This window comes from Myotis myotis, unplaced genomic scaffold (assembly GCF_014108235.1).
Source record: "Myotis myotis isolate mMyoMyo1 unplaced genomic scaffold, mMyoMyo1.p scaffold_m19_p_8, whole genome shotgun sequence".
In the NCBI taxonomy this organism is placed as follows: domain Eukaryota; kingdom Metazoa; phylum Chordata; class Mammalia; order Chiroptera; family Vespertilionidae; genus Myotis; species Myotis myotis.
In genome coordinates, this window is record NW_023416390.1 from 38,833,458 (window position 1) to 38,853,170 (window position 19,713).

General features: G+C 38.6%; 1 protein-coding gene across 3 annotated transcripts in view; it reads right to left on the reverse strand.

Moving 5' to 3' along the window:
- Positions 1–1,575: 1,575 nt before the first annotated feature.
- Positions 1,576–19,713, reverse strand: part of UBE2E3 (ubiquitin conjugating enzyme E2 E3) — a 90,666-nt gene continuing 72,528 nt past the window's right edge. For 2 of the 3 annotated variants that reach the window (XM_036319157.1, XM_036319158.1), the window contains exons 4-6: positions 8,657–8,789; positions 4,129–4,276; positions 1,722–2,360 (exon numbers count right to left, since the gene is read on the reverse strand). In XM_036319157.1, the coding sequence (XP_036175050.1) occupies positions 2,263–2,360; positions 4,129–4,276; positions 8,657–8,789 (379 nt within the window). In that variant the 3' untranslated portion in view covers positions 1,722–2,262. Of the gene's footprint in view, positions 2,361–4,128; positions 4,277–8,656; positions 8,790–19,713 lie in introns of all 3 variants that reach the window. The other variant, XR_004969263.1, reaches the window with a different exon arrangement.

Below are 19,713 nucleotides of genomic sequence, written 5' to 3' on the forward strand. Positions count from 1 at the left end.
AGCCCACAAGTAAGCAAAATAGGGTAGTGATAGTCAGTAAGGTGATAGCAAATGAAGGACGTCCAATGACAGCATCCCCAGACATCCTAACATTCAGTACGACGAAGGCTTTTCTAACACTAAGAGAGAAATGTAATACTTCAGGGTGTAGAATGGACAATACTGGGAGTGGGGAAAACTACTTCCAAGAGCTGACCTACACAGAAAGCCTTGCAGTTTATAGGAAAGGACCCCACTTTCATCACATTGACTTGGACTCCATTATAGATTATTGGTCACCACTTAATACAGTCAAAGCTTAGAGGTTTTCATAGGCCTACGCCTGAATTCCTCAAAATAATACCTTTTTGTTTGGCATTCCTTTGTAATATGGGGAGATTTTTTAAGGGAACAGTTTAAGTGAAAAGTAGACATACAAATAATTTTATTTTTACCCTAATTTAATACTTCTATTGACACTCAAGTTAATAGGAGATCACTATTCTTAGTGAGGGGATATGAAACTATAAACGTCTTGCTATATATTTTATGCTAATAATTCCACTCTATAAATTTTGAGATGGTATTCTATTTCCATATTTAGGACTGGAGAAGACATTTGCCTCATATTCCACAGTGTTGGTTCTATGACCAGAGAATTACCTCAGAAATTATCCATCATAGGGAAGAAGTAGCACATTTATACTGTTTACCATATCTAAATACTGCAAAGTAATACTAACTTCTTTAAGAAATCTAATATTTAACAGTTGTAACTAGAAAGAAGGAATTTATATAACCTGGGAAACCATTAAAATTTGGTATGTTTGCAATTGAGAAATAAAGCCAAATCTGCACACCAATCCAGAGTTCTCATCTACTTTCAGGCAGAAAAAGGTTTGTGTTCAACTCTGCCTCTGGCTACAACTGCTAGCCAAGTGCCACAGTAAGAGTGGTAATGCACATAATACACCATAAACATTCAAGAGCAAGGTCAGAAGCAAAATTTAAAAAGTGCACCAAGACATACAACAGCGACCAGATTGTGTCATTTGACAATATTTTCCAATGGTGAACAGATATCACCAATCTGGAAAAGGAATGTTCCATAAGGCAATATCAGATTCCTGAGTGAGCCAGAATTTCAGTTTATTTTTATCTCAAATATCGTATCAAAATAAAGTTTTATATATTTTTGAGACCAAAGGCTTTAAAATCCAATTTTCCACCCTGGCCGGTTCGGCTCAATGGTTAAAGCATCTCAGGTTCAATTCCCAGTCAAGGGCACATACCTCAGTTGCAGGTTCTATCCCCAGCCCGTTGGGGGCACCTACAGGAGGCAATCAATCCATGTGTCTCTCCTACCTTGCATGTCTCTCCCTCTCTCTCTCTCTCTCTCTCTCTCTCTCTCTCTCTCTCTCTCTCTCCCCCCTTCCCCCCTTCAGCCCCCCACTAAGTCTCTCTAAAAATCAATGGGAAAAATATCTCTGGGGTGAAAAATAAAAAACAAAAAATAAAATCCAGTTTTCCATATTTAAGTTCATTATATTCTCTCAGTAGGACTTAAAGGAAAAAAAAAAAACTATACACATTTAATAAGATTCCACATGTTTTCTATTTAATAATTTCTTTATTTGTACTGGTCTTTAGTAGTCATCTTCATATCTGCAATTTTATTTCATCAACAATCATCTCAGACACACCTTCTAACAAGACTGACTTAAAATAGTACGACAGGAAGCTATGCCTTCAGGAGCATGTTTATTGTGTTTGAGATGATACATCAGGTGCTCTCTGAGCTACAAAGGGTAAAAGGAAATCCTCTCATTACAAACTGACAAAGGTAAAAGGTAAAACATTTTTCACAACAGCATTAACCACATACTCAGAAATAGATCTGGGTTTAATACAAATGACATAATTCCTAGTCATCTACGGCTACTTTTATAACTTCATACAGATAATGAATTAGGCTAAAATGCACTATAATATTTGGTAGACTTCAGGACCAGTATCCTTAGTACATCACAAAATACATTTTGATATCCCAAAGAAGCAAGACTTGCAAGTAGGCATTTTAAACATAACTAATCTACAGCTACAAAGTTCTACCCTTGATAGCATTTACCTTTTTGGGGAGTCTCCCAGTCTCCAAAGGATAAAAGCAGAGAGTAGAATCAGTATAACATATACACAGAAGTCCGTATTGTAAAGGCTATAAAGATTTGCAGCACAGTGAGAAGATGCCTTCTGCGCCTTCACACTGCATACAAATTATGTGAATTATGTTGCGTATCTCTTGGTCCACTGTCTGGCTATCCTGTCATGTTCTGCTCTGTTGGTCAAATACTGAGTGGCTATGCTTCCAACCAGAGGATCCGCTGGAAAAGTGAGTAAAGGATAAAAAATATTAGATATCTAAAAGGTACAGTTTTAACATTCTATTAAACTGAAATGTTGATTTTTAGCAGCATCTGAATATTAATATTCAATTTAGCTAAAGGCCCTGTAACTAAAAAATGAGTGTTAATAAGTATGATTTTTATAAAAGGGGTATACTTTTAATATACAAAAACTGTTTCTTACTCTTGGCATTTTATTAAATAATCAAAGTGTGCTGCTCTGGCCAGTGTGTTCGGTGGTGTCAGCCTGCACATGGAAGGGTCCCAGGTTGGATTCCCAGTCAAAGGCACATACCTGGGTTGCAGGTTCATCCTCAGCCCTGGTCAGGGCGCATGTGGGAGGCAATCAATCAATCAATCAATGTGTCTCTCTCACATCAATGTGTGTGTTTCTTTCTCTTTTTTTCTCTCTCTCTCTCTCTCACTCTCTCTCTCTCTTTATCTCTCTCTCTCTCTCTCTCTCTCTCTCTCTCTCTCTCACCCCCCCCCCCCTCTCCCTCCCTCCCTCCCTCTCTGTTCTCTCTAAAAATCAATGGAAAAAATATCCCCGGGTGAGGATTAATAATGCAATACTATTCAGAATAAAATGTTTCCTTCATTCTACATAATTGTATGACTCAAATATCCTTATCTCCAATTGAAAACTTACCATTCTGATTTACATAGAATTCTGAACTGGAAATTGAATCTGAGATATAAACCTCCATTACTCAGTTTTTTCCCCTGGCAAGTGATTGTTACCTGTTTACAGCATTTCTACCCAGAGATATACATGTGTACAAGCATGTAGAATATATTGTTATGCCTATGTTTTTTTCCCCAATGTCTTACATTTTTAATATATCTTAGAAAGCTTTCCCTATCAGTTCATAAAGAGCTGTCTCATTCTTTTTAATAGGTAGATCCTCTATTAATGGACATTCAGGTGGTTTCCAATCTTTTGCCGTAATAAATGATGTTATAATTATCTATCTGTTTGTCTGTCTATCTATCTATCTATCTATCTATCTATCTATCTATCTATCTATCGTATATGTATAACTGTTGGGCAAAAGATAATAGTAATAGACTTTGGTGATTAGTCAAATGTTTAGAAAAAGTAAGTCAACTTCTTTTAAAAACTGACCCCTCAGTAAGATAACATACAAAATCCTTGGCTTAAACATTTTTTTCAATTCAGTACCTCAGTTAATGATCACATGTGGCAGTTATGCATTTCTTTTAAATGTTATAAATTATGTACTAATGACTTTAACCTCTAAGTTTACATAATCACAATCTAGTCCAACAATCTCATCAGCTATAGTTTTTTAATATCTTTCACTCTTACTACATCTAATACAACGAACTAAAATCCAAAAAGGAATAGAAAACAAGAAGTTCTTCATTACTAAGAGGTTGCTTTAATGCACATGGAGGCATAGAAGAAGAAAAGGAGGCACTGGAGTTAGAGACACCACTCTACTGCTGTCAAAGTGGTCTGGACAGGTACACACCTCAGAAAACAGAGTCCATCAATGAGAAGGAGAAAATAAGTATAGGCTAGTAGTCCATTAACAAACCACAGGAAGCTATTGTGAAACTTTTGGTCTATTCTAATTGAAATGGCATTGATAATTTCCTTGCAAAATGTTTTACACTAATCTTTCCACCAATAGTACTACCTTTCCAAATCTACATTTAAGCTACCAGGAAAATGCACTGGTGTCCACAACCTCATTGTATGTGGTAATAAAGATGTGCTTACCAGGGTTGCAGTCTGTCAAAAGAGAACAAATTGACAGCAAAACCTTTGAAATAGTCAAAGCGGGACTCCAGTTGTCTTTAAGGATGTCCAGGCAGATGACTCCCTGACTGTTGATGTTGCAGTGATAGATCCTGGTGCGGAAAGTAACCTAAAGGCAGTCACATTAAAAACAGGAAGAAAATGAAATGCTTTCTTACCAACTAAGACTCTCACCAGCAAAAATGAAGAGTAACATATCATATGATACTAAATAACAAATAATTTAACTGAAGAGCTAATAGAATACTGGGTTTAAGTGCTAACAAAATCAAATGGTTTTATTTAATTTGGTTAAAAAAATGTTCTGGTTTTTACCCAGTATAGCAAGAACTATATTGATTTTCAACCAAAGTGAGTAGCTGATTTGATTAGTTTAATCAAAATGAATGATACAGCAATTCTATGTATGTATGTGTGTGCACACCATACACACAAGCATGAGTGCACATAATACCTGTTTAAAGACAGAAGGGAAAACAAAAATGTGTGGTTGACAAAGGTAAGAGGAACTGGTAAAGAATTTTTTAAGCATAAAGTGAAAAGTTATATTAGTTTGTTAGTAGAAAATATCAGTATCAACTCAGCTCATTTCTTGCCATGTGTCAGAAAATAATGAAGAATTTAGAGGAAGACTGGTTACATCACCAACCTATTTCCTACCCTTTTATTTCCACAACTGGTTCACTGTCTTGTTAGATAATTACGTTAAATAAAACAAGCAAGGTCTTAAGCTACTGAATAAAGAAAGTGTATCTCCAGATGTGTGAAAAAAGAGGATAAATCATAGGAACAAATACTGTCAAGTTTCAAAACAATCCCAAACACTGAGTAGTTAGTCTTAATTTGGAGGTAGAGAAGAAAAAAAAAGGGACAGTTTTTGATCCCTTAGAACTAGCAGTGTACTGTGATATCCCAAGTGGAGTGTGGGAAGAAAATATTACAGTCCTCAAACGTGTATTTCTGATAAGGATACAAAATTAAAGACAAAAAAATTAAAGGTAACAGGGAAGGAACTACTGGTCTTGCAGGAGTGAAGGAAGGGGACCATGCACCTCTAGAATTGCTCTAATTTAGTTACACAGAGCTCTTAAAATATGGCTAGTAGAATTGAAAAGGGATAAGAATGTAAATTACACATTTCAAAGACTCAATACCAAAAAGAGATTGTAAAATTCCCTCTTATATTGGTTACATGCTTGAAATGACAATATTTTGGATGTACTGGGTTACATAAAATATATTATTAAAATTAACTCAGTTTCTTTTTTTCTTTTTCTTTTTTTTTAAAAATATATTTTATTGATTTTCTACAGAGAGGAAGGGAGAGAGAGAGAGAGCCAGAAACATCGATGAGAGAGAAACATCGATCAGCTGCCTCCTGCACATCTCCCACTGGGGTTGTGCCCACAACCAAGGCACATGCCCCTGACCGGAATCAAACCTGGGACCCCTCAGTCCACAGGCCGACACTCTATCCACTGAGCCAAACCGGTTTCAGCAAACTCAGTTTCTATTCTTTTAATGTAGCTACTAGAAAATTTAAAATTACATGTGTAGTTTGCATTATATTTATATTAAACAGTTCTACTATATAATACAGGAATAACACATGTTCAGATTATTGACAGCTGACTCTATGTATGGTTTACAAACACAATACAATTAATATTTTGAATTTGTTTAGCTATTAATAGAGTGAACAAAAGAATTAAATTATTCTTCTTCAAGAAGCTCAACACCTTCTCTGAACTTCAAAAAGAATCAGTATTGTAGAGAAATAATTGTACCTAACACTAAGATAACAGCAGAAGTCTTATTTCTTTTTCACTTGTCCACCTAGAGTTCTGAATGCTTCATAATACTGTATATGATACCTTAGGCAAAAGGAATTAATCAACATTAAAGGGTTAGAAAATTAAAATGAGACCAGCAAAAATATTCACATGCTAACTTAATTTTAAAAAACGTTATTAACCAAAACAATTATGATAAATCACATATAGGAAACTGCAGTTTGAAACCTTTATTTCAGTCAATTTCTATTTTCCATTAAAGATACTAAGAAGTCTTTTTCTTCAACAGATTTCCACTCACGTACAAAGATTATTTTGAAAAATATAAATCTTGCATATTTTTTCTGCTAGTTTTCTATCATGTTAAAACCACTTTTCCAATATGCAAAATGAGGCATGTAAAAATAAGTATCACTATACAGTCATGAGCTGTTTTGCTAAAGTTTTATTTGTTTTCTATAATACAGAAAATCACTGAATGCAACTGAACAGTTGGTGACATGCTGCCCTTTAACACGTCATTTGAATATGAATAAAATTTGTGTTATTATTAACATGAGGGTCTTATGCCTTTACTTGATTGATCTAGCAAGACATACTCTATATAACTGAGAATATTAAAGCAATCATTTAAAGATCTTAAATTCTGATGGGACCAAAGAAAAAAATACTCAAAAAACTGATAGCCACATTTGAGAGCCAATACTTCTAGGGGCTAGGAAACCTTGGTATCTGCAATTTAAGGTAAATAGCACTAGGAGGAAATATTCTTACCTTATTAGATAATATACTTTCTGGGTTTTATCTCTTTCTTTTCTTTTCCAGGCATTAAACTGCTACATATATTTTACACAGCTTTGAGAACAAAGTGAACTATGTTGAAAAGGAAAATGTTTTATTACAGTTAAGGGCTTGATAGCACAGGTTTCCCTAGCATGTCAGAAATCTCTGAAATGAAATAATTATGCTCAGACTTAATATTGGTGGTTTTTACCAGCTGGCCTGACCATTTTATTTTATTTTATTTTATTGTATAATGAGAAGTCAGAGGAAAAATCTATTTAAGTAAAGGTTATGTTTAAGACTTGACAAATAATTGCCAATCGTTACAAGGCACAATTCAACCCTTCTCTGTTATCATCTAATTCATATTCAGAGACAACAAGGAGGCATTAAGTCACCCAGCCACACTCATTCCCATTACTACATGCTACCAACAGAGGGCACAACATACGTTTACTAAATAGTATTAGTTTCCCTCTTCTTTGCCAAGGTTTTCTAGATTTTGCTCATCTATAAAGATAAGCTATTTAGCACAAAATTCAAGTTAGTTAACCCTAATTTCTAGAAGCTGTTAAACAGGTTTACTTTTGAATCCCAGTATGTTTCTAAGGAAGGTTCATAGGATATTTTCCCTCATATCAAAAATCCATCTGCTTTTCTGATGTGCACATGGTATACTTTTATTTATAGTTAACAAACCCGAGAAAACCAAGATGGCGGCATAGGTAAACACCGGAAATTGCTGCCTCGCACAACCACTTCAAAAATACAACTAAAAGACAAAACGGACATCATCCAGAACCACAAGAAGGCTGGCTGAGTGGAAATTCTACAACTAGAAGGAAAGAGAAAAGCACACTGAGACTCAGAGGAGGTGCGAAAGTAAAGTGCAGAGGTACGGAGGCGCATGGAAAGGGCTGGCAACTGAGGACGCGGTTGTCTCTTTCAATCAGGAGGGAGTATCAAGCTCCCGACTGCTCTGAACTCCAGTTCTGGGAGAGTCTCTGGGGACATATGGGGAAAAACTGGACTGTCAGGTATGGGTCGGAACTCGAGGGCGGCTTTCTCTCAGAGGTGCTTGCAGCGATTACCGGGACACTGAGACCAAGGACCTCTTAGGGCAGAGCTGAGGATCAGCCATAGCTGTTTGTCTCTGCCCTGTTGATTCCCTGAGACCCTGCCCCACCCAAGCTGCTAGCAGAGGCTTTTGCATATGAATGGCCTGGCCCTTTGCAATCTAAAATTACCTAACAAACTGCAGTTGGGTCAGAGAGACCCAGAACTTCCAAAAGAAGACCCCAGGTCCCACAGCAGCTTGCACTGCTTCACAGCTGGGCCTCATCTGGGCACCTCCAAACCATAAACTAAGAAGAGGAATCTGCAGATCTCTCCAAAGCTCCTGCTGGGTAGCCTCAGGCAGAGGCTAAATTAGCACCTCCTTAGAGATCCAGAGCCAGTGTACCCAGTGGTCAGAGTGGGACCATTCAGATTACGACTCCTCAGATCCATAAGGGACACACTCAGGGGACAGACTCAGTGAGCACCAAAGCCCCACTGAAGCAAGTCTTGCCCCATAAGAGTGTCTCCAGCACAGAAGTTCTCCCACTGTAGACACAGCTGATTCTCACAGCCAATTGGCCTAGAGGTCAATTCCTCCCAGTGATACCTACAACAATCAAGGTTTAACTACAACAAGACTATAGTTAACAAACCCTCTCTCTGCTGATTACAGTTATTTGTAAAAGGCAGAAATCAATTACTTTCAGTTACATCTTAGTACATGAAAGTTTCCATTATCATTTCATTAAAAAAACGAAGTTAAAATGATTACATCAATACACATTTAACCTTTGGAATAAACTGACTTTAGAGAAGAAGGATAAATATTAAAGAATGTACCTCTAGGTTCTTACCTTTGGTGGCTTAAATGGATAATCGGATGAAAATGTGATATCCAGAAAAAACACACCACCTTCATATACAGAACCTGGTGGACCAAGTATAGTCGATCTCCATTCATAAATATTATCTCCTTTAGGCCCAGCACTATTTAAAAGAAATTAAAAATCAATGTGTATATCTGTAAGCAATAAATATTAAAAACTTTTACCAATTAAAAAAAAAGTTATACCAATTAAATATTAAAGGTAAATTAGCAACTTAGAGTAATCCAATGAGTGCAAGCATGTGTATAAACTTATTTGGAAATACTTCAAATCTACGGAAAAATCGCAACAAAGAACATCATATTACTTTACCCAGATCTCTTTCTGTTAGCACTGCCCCATGTGCTTCATCACACCCTTCTTCTCTATGTATATGTACATGCATATGTATACATACACCCACATATACACAAAGTGCTTTTTTATGAGCCATTTCCCCATAAATACTTCGGCATGCATTTTCTAAAATAACCTCCAATACAATCACAATACAGCTATAATTCAGTAAATATATTATCAGTACAATACTTCAACCAACAATCTGCAAAGTAATGTTGTCAACTGACCCAACAATGCCTTTTAAACAAAACAAACTTCTAATTTTTCTCCAGATATGGGATCCAGTCTTGGGATCATCTAAGTATATCCTGCACCTTTAGTCTTCTTTAATATAGAGCTTTCCTTTGACTTTCATAACATTAACATTTTTGAAAACTACAGTTCTTTTTTTAATAAAATATGCATCGTTTTGAACTTGTCTGATGTTTCCTTAGGATTAGATGCAGGTGGTGCACTCCTGGACAGGATAGTACACAAGTGATGTGTTCTTCTCGGGCATACGATATTCTCCTGTCCCCAATTGGTGATGCTAATTTTCATTACCAGAGCAAGTGCTGTCCAATTTTCCTACTGTTTACTTAATACCTTGTCCCTATAACCAAGAGGCAACCTTTGGACAGACACTTTATTTATTTATTTTTTAAAATATATTTTATTGATTTCTTACAGAGAGGAAGGGAGAGGGATAGAGAGCCAGAAACATCCATGAGAGAGAAACATGGATCAGCTGCCTCCTGCACACCCCCCACTGGGGATGTGCCCGCAACCAAGGTACATGCCCTTGACCGGAATCGAACCCAGGACCCTTGAGTCCGCAGGCCGAAGCTTTATCCACTGAGCTAAACCGGTTCTGGCTGGACAGACACTTTAAAACCATGCAAATATCCTGCTGTTCATCAACATTTGTCCCCTCGATTTAAGATCCACTTGTGAGCCCTGGCCCATGTGTGGCTCAGTGGTTGGGTGTTGTCCAGTGGAGGGAAGCCAGTTAGATTCCTGGTCAGGGCACATGCCTGGGATTGAGGACTCCGTCCCCCGTTGGGGATGGGGTGGGGGGGAGGGAGTAGCAGGAGACAATCTATTGATGTTTCTCTCTTGTATCGATGTTTCTCTCCCTCTTCCTTCCACTGTCTCTAAAAATCAATAATTTATTTATTTTTTTTAAAGATCCACTTGTGAGTCTTGGCTAAACTGAATTACTATGATGGTGATAAAATCGTGACTTTCCAAATCCAGCATTTCCTCCATATTTATCAGCTGGCTCTTGAGCCCTTTATTCTCCCATTTGTATGAATATATACCAGGTGTACTGGTTAATAATGGCGGATTTTGTAATCAAAGAAAACACGATAATTTCAAGAGAAACATCAAAAATGCTTTATTCAAAGTAATGTCCATCGCTAGCTACACATTTTCCCCTTCTTTTAGGTAATTTGTGGATACCCTCCCAATAGAACTTTTCTTGTTTTGAGGCAAACCATTCAGAGACCCAATTTTCCACTTCTTTGCACGTTTTGAAGTGCTGCTCAGAAAGCGCATGTGCCATCGATCTGAACAAGTGATAATGTGAAGGAGCAAGGTCTGGTGAATACAGCGGGTGGGTTAATACTTCCCAGGCAAGATCTTTTAACGTGTCTTTAACTGGTTTTGAAGTGTGTGATGGTGCGTCATCATGAAGCAAAATTACTTTGCCGTATCTTCTGGCAGATTCTGTTTGTGGTTCAAATTGATTATTTGTGGTCGGTAGCGATCAGTATTGATTTCACCTTGTTTTAGAAGCTCATAATACACCACACCTTTCTGATCCCACCAAACACAGAGCACTGTCTTCTTTCCGAAGCAATTTGGCCTTGCAGTCGATGTTGGTGGTTGACCTGGATCAACTAATGATTTTGTGCATTTGGGATTCTCAAGATAAATCCAGTTTTCATCACCAGTCATAATTTGATGCAAAAAAGACTTTCTTTCATGCCATTGAAGCAACATTTTATTGATGACTTTTCGATTTTCCATCTGTCTTCGTTCAGTTGATGTGGCCCCACTTCCCTTCCTTTAAAATCTTTCCCATTGCTTGTAAACGATTGGAAATTGTTTGCTAAGCAACGTTTAATCTTTCTGCAAGTTGTTTTTGAGTTTGACACACATCTTCAGTCAATAATGCTTGTAATTGTTGGTCTTCAAACTTTTTCGGTTGACCTGGACGATCTTTGTCTTTCACATTGAAATCATCACTTTTAAAGCGTTTAAACCAGTGTTCACAAGTATCTTGAGATGGAGCATGTTCACCATAAGCTTCCTGAAGTATACAATAACTTTCAGCAGCACTTTTCTTCAAAATAAAGTAATGAATTAAAACTTCCCACATATACTCTGTTTTCAGCACGAAATTTGACATTTTTAAGCGTAAAAATATCTATGATGTTAACACCTTCAGCAAATTTGACATATGAAGTTTTGAAGCTTGCTGTCAATACAACAAAATAACATACATATCAAATCGCACGTATATCAACATATGTGTAACTCCAACTATTGAAAAAAATCCGCATTATTAACCGGTACACCTGGTATATTACTGGCGAGGCTATGTGAATTCCTAATTTTTTCCTAATGATCTCTAGTAGTTCATTATAGCTTTTAATTATTTTGATACTCAAATTATCCCAGATTTAGCCAGTGGGAGCCTCTTCAAATGGCCCCCATCTCCTGGTGATAGGCCACCATTGGTTTCACTGAGCACTTCCTTACTTTCTGGCATACCAACATGTTCTAGGCTCCCAGCCTAGGAATCAGCCATTTCTTCAAGGAGCCCTCCTGGTTCCTTTTAGTGGGAAGGTTTTAGAAACCAAGGTTGAGAGCTAGGCACTACTAAAGTCCAGATACACTGTACTGTGCTCAGTTTCATTTATAAAATATAAATGTGAGAAGTAATTCAAACAAAATCTAAATTCACAATTATTTGTCAGTAAGGCCCATCCAATAGTTTTCAAAACTCTTTTCAATTTTACAGCTTCCATTTTTCTCTAACCTTCACATCATAAATTACCTTGATTTTCTAAGCTAATGCATTATATAAAGCTTTTTTCTTTTAAAGTGGCCATAGTTTAGAAATGATCTGCATGTTTTATTTAAAATAAGTGCAAACCAGCACTGATTACCCAACCACATTAATTACAATTCAGTATAATTAAAAATGATTTAACTAGTATATCTTATTAATTCTGTAAAACATAAACTTATGAACTGTGAATACCAGGAAAGTAATACTATCAATAATCAAATATGTGCTCTGAAAAATAGTTCATACAGAAAGAGTATAGAAAACTTGATGGGTATAATCAAAATATATTTACAGGATGCTTCAAAAACCTATCTTTAAAGAAGATATATATGACAAATAAAATCTTATTATTTTGGCCTATTTAGGAAAAATATACTTTTAAAACTACTACTACATACTTTGTAAGTTTTAAGTATCACAGCAAGTGGAACTAATTATAGTAATAGCTGGTTGTTCTGTCATCATTTGAGAATCAGTATATTCCCTGAGTGAATTTTCATTGTAACTAAAGACGTACAAAATAGGGTATCAATTTTGTGGTACATATAGATGATAGAACACTACTCCAAACAAATGAGCTATCAAACCATGAAAAAAAAAAAAAAGGAAACTTAATGCATATTACTAAGTGGAAGAAGCCAATTTAAAAAGGCTATTCATTTTGTTTGATTCCAACTACAGAACATGGTGAAAAAGGCAAAACTATGGAGTCAGAAAAATAAAAAAATCAGTAGTTGCTAGGGTTTAGTGGGGAAGAGGGAACACAGAGGATCTTTAGGACAGTTTAACTAGTCTGTATGACACTACAGTAATTAATGAAGGTCATTATACATTTGTCAAAACCCATAGAATGTACAACAGCAAGAGTCACCCCAATGTAGACCAGAGACTCTGAGTGCCAATATTGTGTCAAATGTAGATGCATCGATTGTAACAAATGTATCACTGCTGTGGGACACTGGGAGTGGGGAGGTGGTGCATGCAGGGTCAGCAGGTTCATGGGAACTCTTTATACTTTCTGCTCAATTTTGCTGTGAACATAAAACTACTCTAAAAGATAAAGTGTACTAATTAGAAAAAATACAAATAAAGTTAGAAGTAAATGTTTCTCTATTAAAACAAAAAGTAATAAATGTCTCTTAAACATTGGTTAATAAAAACAGATTCCAACTTATAAAGGAATGTGTGCAAAAATTTGTTTTAAATTAAGGTACTTTGGAACTTGGAACACACTTTAAACACAATAATGGTTTCAATGCTGGCTCAGAGAAAGTCCATTTAAACATTTCCCCTATAACTTTAAATGAGCTACTGTGTATTTGCAGATTCATGACTTGTTTCTTACTAATGGAGACATCAAGAATACCCGTCCTTCAAGCCAAATTGCTAATTCAAACACCCATCACCCTTTCTCCTCCTGGTCCCCACTGCGCTCTCTTAGCTGAAGCTCTTGGAACTCAGGACGGAGTAAAGGTAATCTTAGTTATCAATTAGTTGTTTGCTTCAACAGGATGTCAATGCTGGTTGGGCTTTGGAATATTCCTGGCATATAGAACAAATTTAATTACACTAAGCACCACAGGTAAATGGACATGTGTGAACAATGACTGAAAACCTAAGCAACCTTTGTATTGAGAAAATGTGTCCCAACAATAACAGCTGCAGGAACAACAACCATTTGCATTAAGCACTTGTATGTTGCCAGAAGTCATTATGTTAAATGCCATATATCTATCTCATTTAATCCTCACAGTAATGCTATGAGGTAGATAACATAACTATCTCAGTTTCACAGATGAGACAGCCAAGCCTCACAGCAGTTAAGCAGCTTCCTTTAAAGTCTCATGGCTAACACACAGGCAGACAGTGGATGTCTACCTAGACAGAATACAATCTGAGTGTATCTCTGTATTTCTTTGCAAACTTTAAACAACTGTTTTATAAGTGAACAGGTGTTTCTGAGTGCTTAGGAAAAAGTCATTACTTCTCTAGGTTGAAAGTAATTAGGAGTTCACAATTTATTAGGGAGAGATATAAGACAATGGGGGAGTATAGATGGCCTAGGAAACAATACAGAAAAATAATTCTACTAAAAGACAGATACAGCAGTTCACAATTATCGTATCTTCCTATTCCCCTTCCCCAGACTGATCTCTTTCCGGTAAAATTTAAAACCTGTGAAGTCTGGTGGGAAATGGTAATGCTTACTAATCCATACTGTGTCATTTTGAGCATATAAATTCACTTTGAATCTGAAAATACGTATTTGAGGTTTTTCAATATGCCAAGTATAGTACTTTGTATACTTCCACAGTAGATTGAACTGAGAAAATAGAAATGAATTCATTCATTCATTAAAGGTCTGAGTGTCTACTTTTGTGCTGGGCACCTATGCTGGAAACTAAAGTGGCCTCTGCCCTTAGGGAGATTCCTAGGAGATTCCACCTAGCAGAATATCTACACACACACACAGTGGCCAGATTATTATGACCACCTGATGTTTGTAGGCAAATTAGCTATAATTTCGCACTGAAGCTGCTAGAGGGCCAGACCATTATAAATAGGGAAGCAGGTTGTTTACCACGACAGAAGTGATTTTTTTTCTGAAGATATGGGTAAACAACGTGATGTGTGTGTGTGTGTGTGTGTGTGTGTGTGTATTTATATATATCAAATAAATGTACAGTAAACATGGAAATGTGCTACGAAGGAGAGGTATACCTTGCTGAGTGCCAGGGGAATGTGACCTAGTTAGGTGTATCAGGGAAGGTTCACAGAGGAAGCAATGCTTGAGGTAGTATCTGAAACATCAGGGGGTGTTAACTAGGAGAAGGTAAAGGGAAGAGCTAGGGAAGGCTGAAGAGCTCAAGTAAAGGCCCTGAGGCAAAAAGGAGCAAAGGGAGTGGCAGGACCTAGAAATAAGGCCATGGTGGTAGAAGTCAAGAGAAGGGGAAGTGCAATAAGAGCTGGAAAGTATTAACACATGTCCATGCAGGACCTTGTCAGGCTATCTCAAAAATACACGTCTTTATTCTAAATGTATTAGGAAGCCATCAAAATATTTGAAGCAGGGGAGAGGTCACAGTGATATTTGTGTTTTGGAAAGCTTCCTCAGAGGGAAGGGGACCAGAGAGGCTGTGGAGGACTACGGTAGTAATCCAGATGCAGGTGATGGCAGGCTGCACACACTGGTATCAGAGACAAAGATGATGGATTTGAGACATATTTATGAGGTAAAAATCAACCAAATGTATGCTTTTGGAATATGGGAGGAGGGAAGGGAGATGGGGATTTCAAGAACAACTCATAGTTTTCTTAACTGAGATAGATACAAATGCCATTTACTAAGACAGGGACAATGAAAAAGAAGCTGGTTTTGGATATACTGAAATAAGATGTCTTTGAGATATCCAAGAAATAGATATGTCAACTCAGCGTTGGGGCCTGGGCTGTAGGTATAAATTTGTGAGACCTTGGTACACAACTGTAATTAAAGTCCTGAAGGTGGGAAGGGCCAGATTACAAAAGGAGTGCAGAGACAAGGAAATGACACCTGGGAAGAGAGAACCACATGCAAGTCATGATGACACCTGACAGACCTGTGACAGGTGTATAACAGAGGGGCAAAAAAAGTGACAGCAATAGAGGGGAGAGATTAATTACATGAAGAGATATGAGAAGAAGCTGGGCTTGAAAAGGATGTTAAAAAAATAAGGAAGACTTCATCTGGTAAGGATTTGAGAAAAATAAAAAGTAATTTGGAAAGATCTCCAAGATATATATTAAGTGTGTGTGTGTGGGGGGGGGGGGGGGGAATACAGAGCAGTGGACAGGAGTGTTCCTATTATAAACTACAAAATCTATCTGCATGTGTGTGCTGGCAATGTGAACTGACTGGAAAGATACACAAGAAAATGCTAATAGTGATTTCCTCTAAGAAGGATCTGGTGCTCTAGAGTAAAAGAAAACTGCTTTTACTGTGTACTCTTTTCTCTTCGCAATTGTTTACTATGTGCAAAAAAAGGTGTGTGTGGGTGTGGTTTTTTTTTAATTTAAAAATCATAAGGGGAGAGAGAAAAAACCAGTGAGCTTTATACGGCTGAAGCACTAAGACCACAGGAGAAAATCTAAACCATAAAGGATTTTAAATAGGCAGTGTGAATTTGTATGATATGCTTTGTTATCCTCAATTCTAAAACTGGAGAATTCTACAGAGTTCTGAAATAACAAAGATTTAATAAGAGCTTTTAGATTATCTTGGCTAGAACTACTTACGCTTTCTTAAGTAACTACCCTTCCCCATTGCAAACTTAAGCCATTTTTCCAAATATATTGTATATCTGTGTTACAGAATTTACCAAGCGACAGGAAAATATACACACAGGAGTACTCATACATACATACAGGAAAAACCCATTTATTTCCAGGTGTACTAGTATCGTGACTCAGGGGAGCCTGTTTCCAAATCCTGAGCAAACCAATATGGAGGAAGCTTTATCTTTATACCCTTTGGTTTCTTTATCCTCCATATATGGATCAGACTTCCGGACCTTTGCAAAAAGCCCCATGTGTTGGGATGGGGGCCATGAGACCACACCTAAACGCCTGGCACCAGCGCTGTGTATTGTTCATGGTTTATGGCCTCTGTAAAATGTGAGTATTTAGCTAAACAGATCTTGCAAGACCAGATAATTAAGGAAGGGGTAGTGACTAGACCAGGGGTGGGCAAACTTTTTGACTCGAGGGCCACAATGGGTTCTTAAACTGGACTGGGGGGCCGGAACAAAAGCATGGATGGAGTGTTTGTGTGAACTAATATAAATTCAAAGTAAACATCATTACATAAAAGGGTACGGTCTTTTTTTTTTAGTTTTATTCATTTCAAACGGGCCGGCAGGCCCGCGGTCCGTAGTTTGCCCACGGCTGGACTAGACTATAGGCTAATAGGAATGTGCATTAGGGATACTAATTAACTAGGTACAGAGTCAGGCTGCTGGTCTCCCCCTCTTCCCCTCCAAAAAAATGTCTTATTTTTCTCATCATCTGAACCACAAGTCAACCATGTTTGACAGGATACCCTCATTTTTATTTCCCACTTCTACTTTTAAGATGTAAGATTGGGTAAAAAAACAACTACTGAGCTGATAAATGTGTCAAGCTCTAGTCTAATTTATCATAAAGCTTAAACTAAGCACAGACTCTAAAAGTTCCGGTTTGTTCATGTTTTTTTCCTATATATTTTGTTTTGTTTTGAAGTCTGGCATGAGGGCAAAGCATGAAAATGTAGCTTCCACAAGAAATTGTGTGCTGCATCTTTGCTCAAAACTTAATGATCACACAGAATCCCTTACCTACAAAAGACTTTCAAAATTCAAGAAACCTACTTCCTGTTTTATGGAAGATATTTTTCCTTGGTGGAGAATGTAATTATAAAGCTTCACAATATAAAAAATACATATAGATATAAAACAGGTACTGCTCTAACTGGTTTGGCTCAATGGATAGAGTGTGGGCCTGCAGACTGAAAAGTCCCAGGTTCTATTTCGGTCAAGGGCATATCCCCAGGGTGTGGGCTCAATCCCCAGTAAAGGGTGTGCAGGAGGCAGCCCATCAATGATTCTCTCTCATCATTGATGTTTCTAACTCTCTCTCCCTCTCCCTTCTTCTCTGAAATCAATAAAAAAATCCTATCTAATAAAAGAGAAACATGGTAATTAGCGTACAACCACTACCCTTCCCATTGGCTAACCAGGGCAATATGCAAATTAACTGCCAGCCAAGATGGCGGCTGGCAGCCAGGCAGCTTGAAACTAACATGAGGCTTGCTTGCTTCAGTGATGGAGGACTCCAACGTTCCCCGCCTGCCGCTGCAGGCCGCTGAACTGCAACTCTAAGCAACTATGTAACAAATATAGAAGCTAAACAAAACCCCAGAAACCTGCTTTAGTCTGCAGGGCTTCAGCCAGCAGGATCGCAACATTGTTTCAAATACAGAAGGTAAACAAAGACCAGAAACCTGCTTTCAGCAGCGGAGGCCTAAGAGCTGGAGCCAAGCCTCAAAGCTAAAGCTGGCCCAGAATAAAAAAAAAAGAGAGAGAAAAAGGAGGAGCGGTTGGGAGCTTCAGTCACCCCCAGCCTGAAAACAGCCCTCAGCCCCTCACCCAGACTGGCCAGGCACCCCAGTGGGGACCCCCACTCTGAAGGGTGTGTGACCAGCTGCAAACAGCCCTCAGCCCCTCACCCAGGCTGGCCAGGCACCCCAGTGGGGACCCCCACCCTGATCCAGGACACCCTTCAGGGCAAACCAGCCGGCACCCACCCGTGCACCAGGCCTCTACCCTATATAGTAAAAGGGTAATATGCCTCCCAGCACCAGGATCAGTGGAGCTGAGAGGCCTCCCGGCACCAGGATCAGCATGACAGGGGGCAGCGCCCAAACCCCCTGATCAGCCCTGCTCTGTGCCTGATAGGGGGGAGCTACCCACCCCCCTGATCGCCCTGCGGCTCTGTGTGTGACAGGGTGCGACGCCCCCCCCCCCCACACACACACGGGCCCTGCTGTGTGTGTGACGGGGTAGAGCCATAACCTCCCCATCGGCCCTGCCCTGAGTGTGAGAGTGGCGGCACCCCAACCCCCTGATCGGCCCTGCTCTCTGGGTGATAGAGGGCAGTGCCCCAACCCCCTGATGGAGCCTGCTCTGTGCGTGACAGGGTACGGAGCCCCAACCCCCCTGATGGGCCCTGCTCTGTGAGTGACAGGGGGTGGCGCCACAACCTCCCCATCGACCCTGCCTTGAGTGTGACAGGGGACAGCGCCCCAACCCCCCAATCGTCCATACCCTGAGCGTGACTGAGGGTGGCATCACAACCTCCTGATCGCCCTGCTCTGTGCATGACAGGGGGCGGCACCTCAACTCCCCAATCGGCCCTGCTCTGAGCCCGACCTGGGGCTGCACCTAGGGATTGGGCCTGCCCTCTGCCACCCGGGAGCAGGCCTAAGCCAGCAGGTCATTATCTCCCTAGGGGTCCCAGACTGCGAGAGGGCACAGGCCGGGCTGAGGGACCCCCTCCCCCGAGTGCACAAATTTTTGTGCACCGGGCCTCTAGTATATATATATTTTAAAAAAGAATAAAACAGTTAGGTACTCCCAAAACTCAGTGTTAATGTTTCATTCTTGTAACATCTAGTGAATACCCACTAAGTGCTGGGTATGTAAGCAGAATAGACAACATCTCTGCTCTCAGAGAGATTATATGAATATCGAACAAAAAACTCAAAATTATTAACATGAAATAATACTGGATAAATGAAAAGTTACTTATGTAAGCAGGATATCTCCCAAAAAGAGACAGGAAAAATATTGATTAACAAATTGATACTTAGCATTTTTTTCTCCTAATACATCTAAGACATGGGCTGTATTCCCATCATTTAACATTGGTTCACTCATGTAATAAGGAGAGAAGAACACTGAACAAAATCTCCCAGGTGATTTTAATAAACAAACCCATTAAGAATTACAGTGGGTCCTCAAATACTACTGTATGTTTGTTCAATGTTGTTTCCTTATAAGTTGATGAAATAAATGCCATAGAACCTTAACTCTTATTTATTTCAATTAGC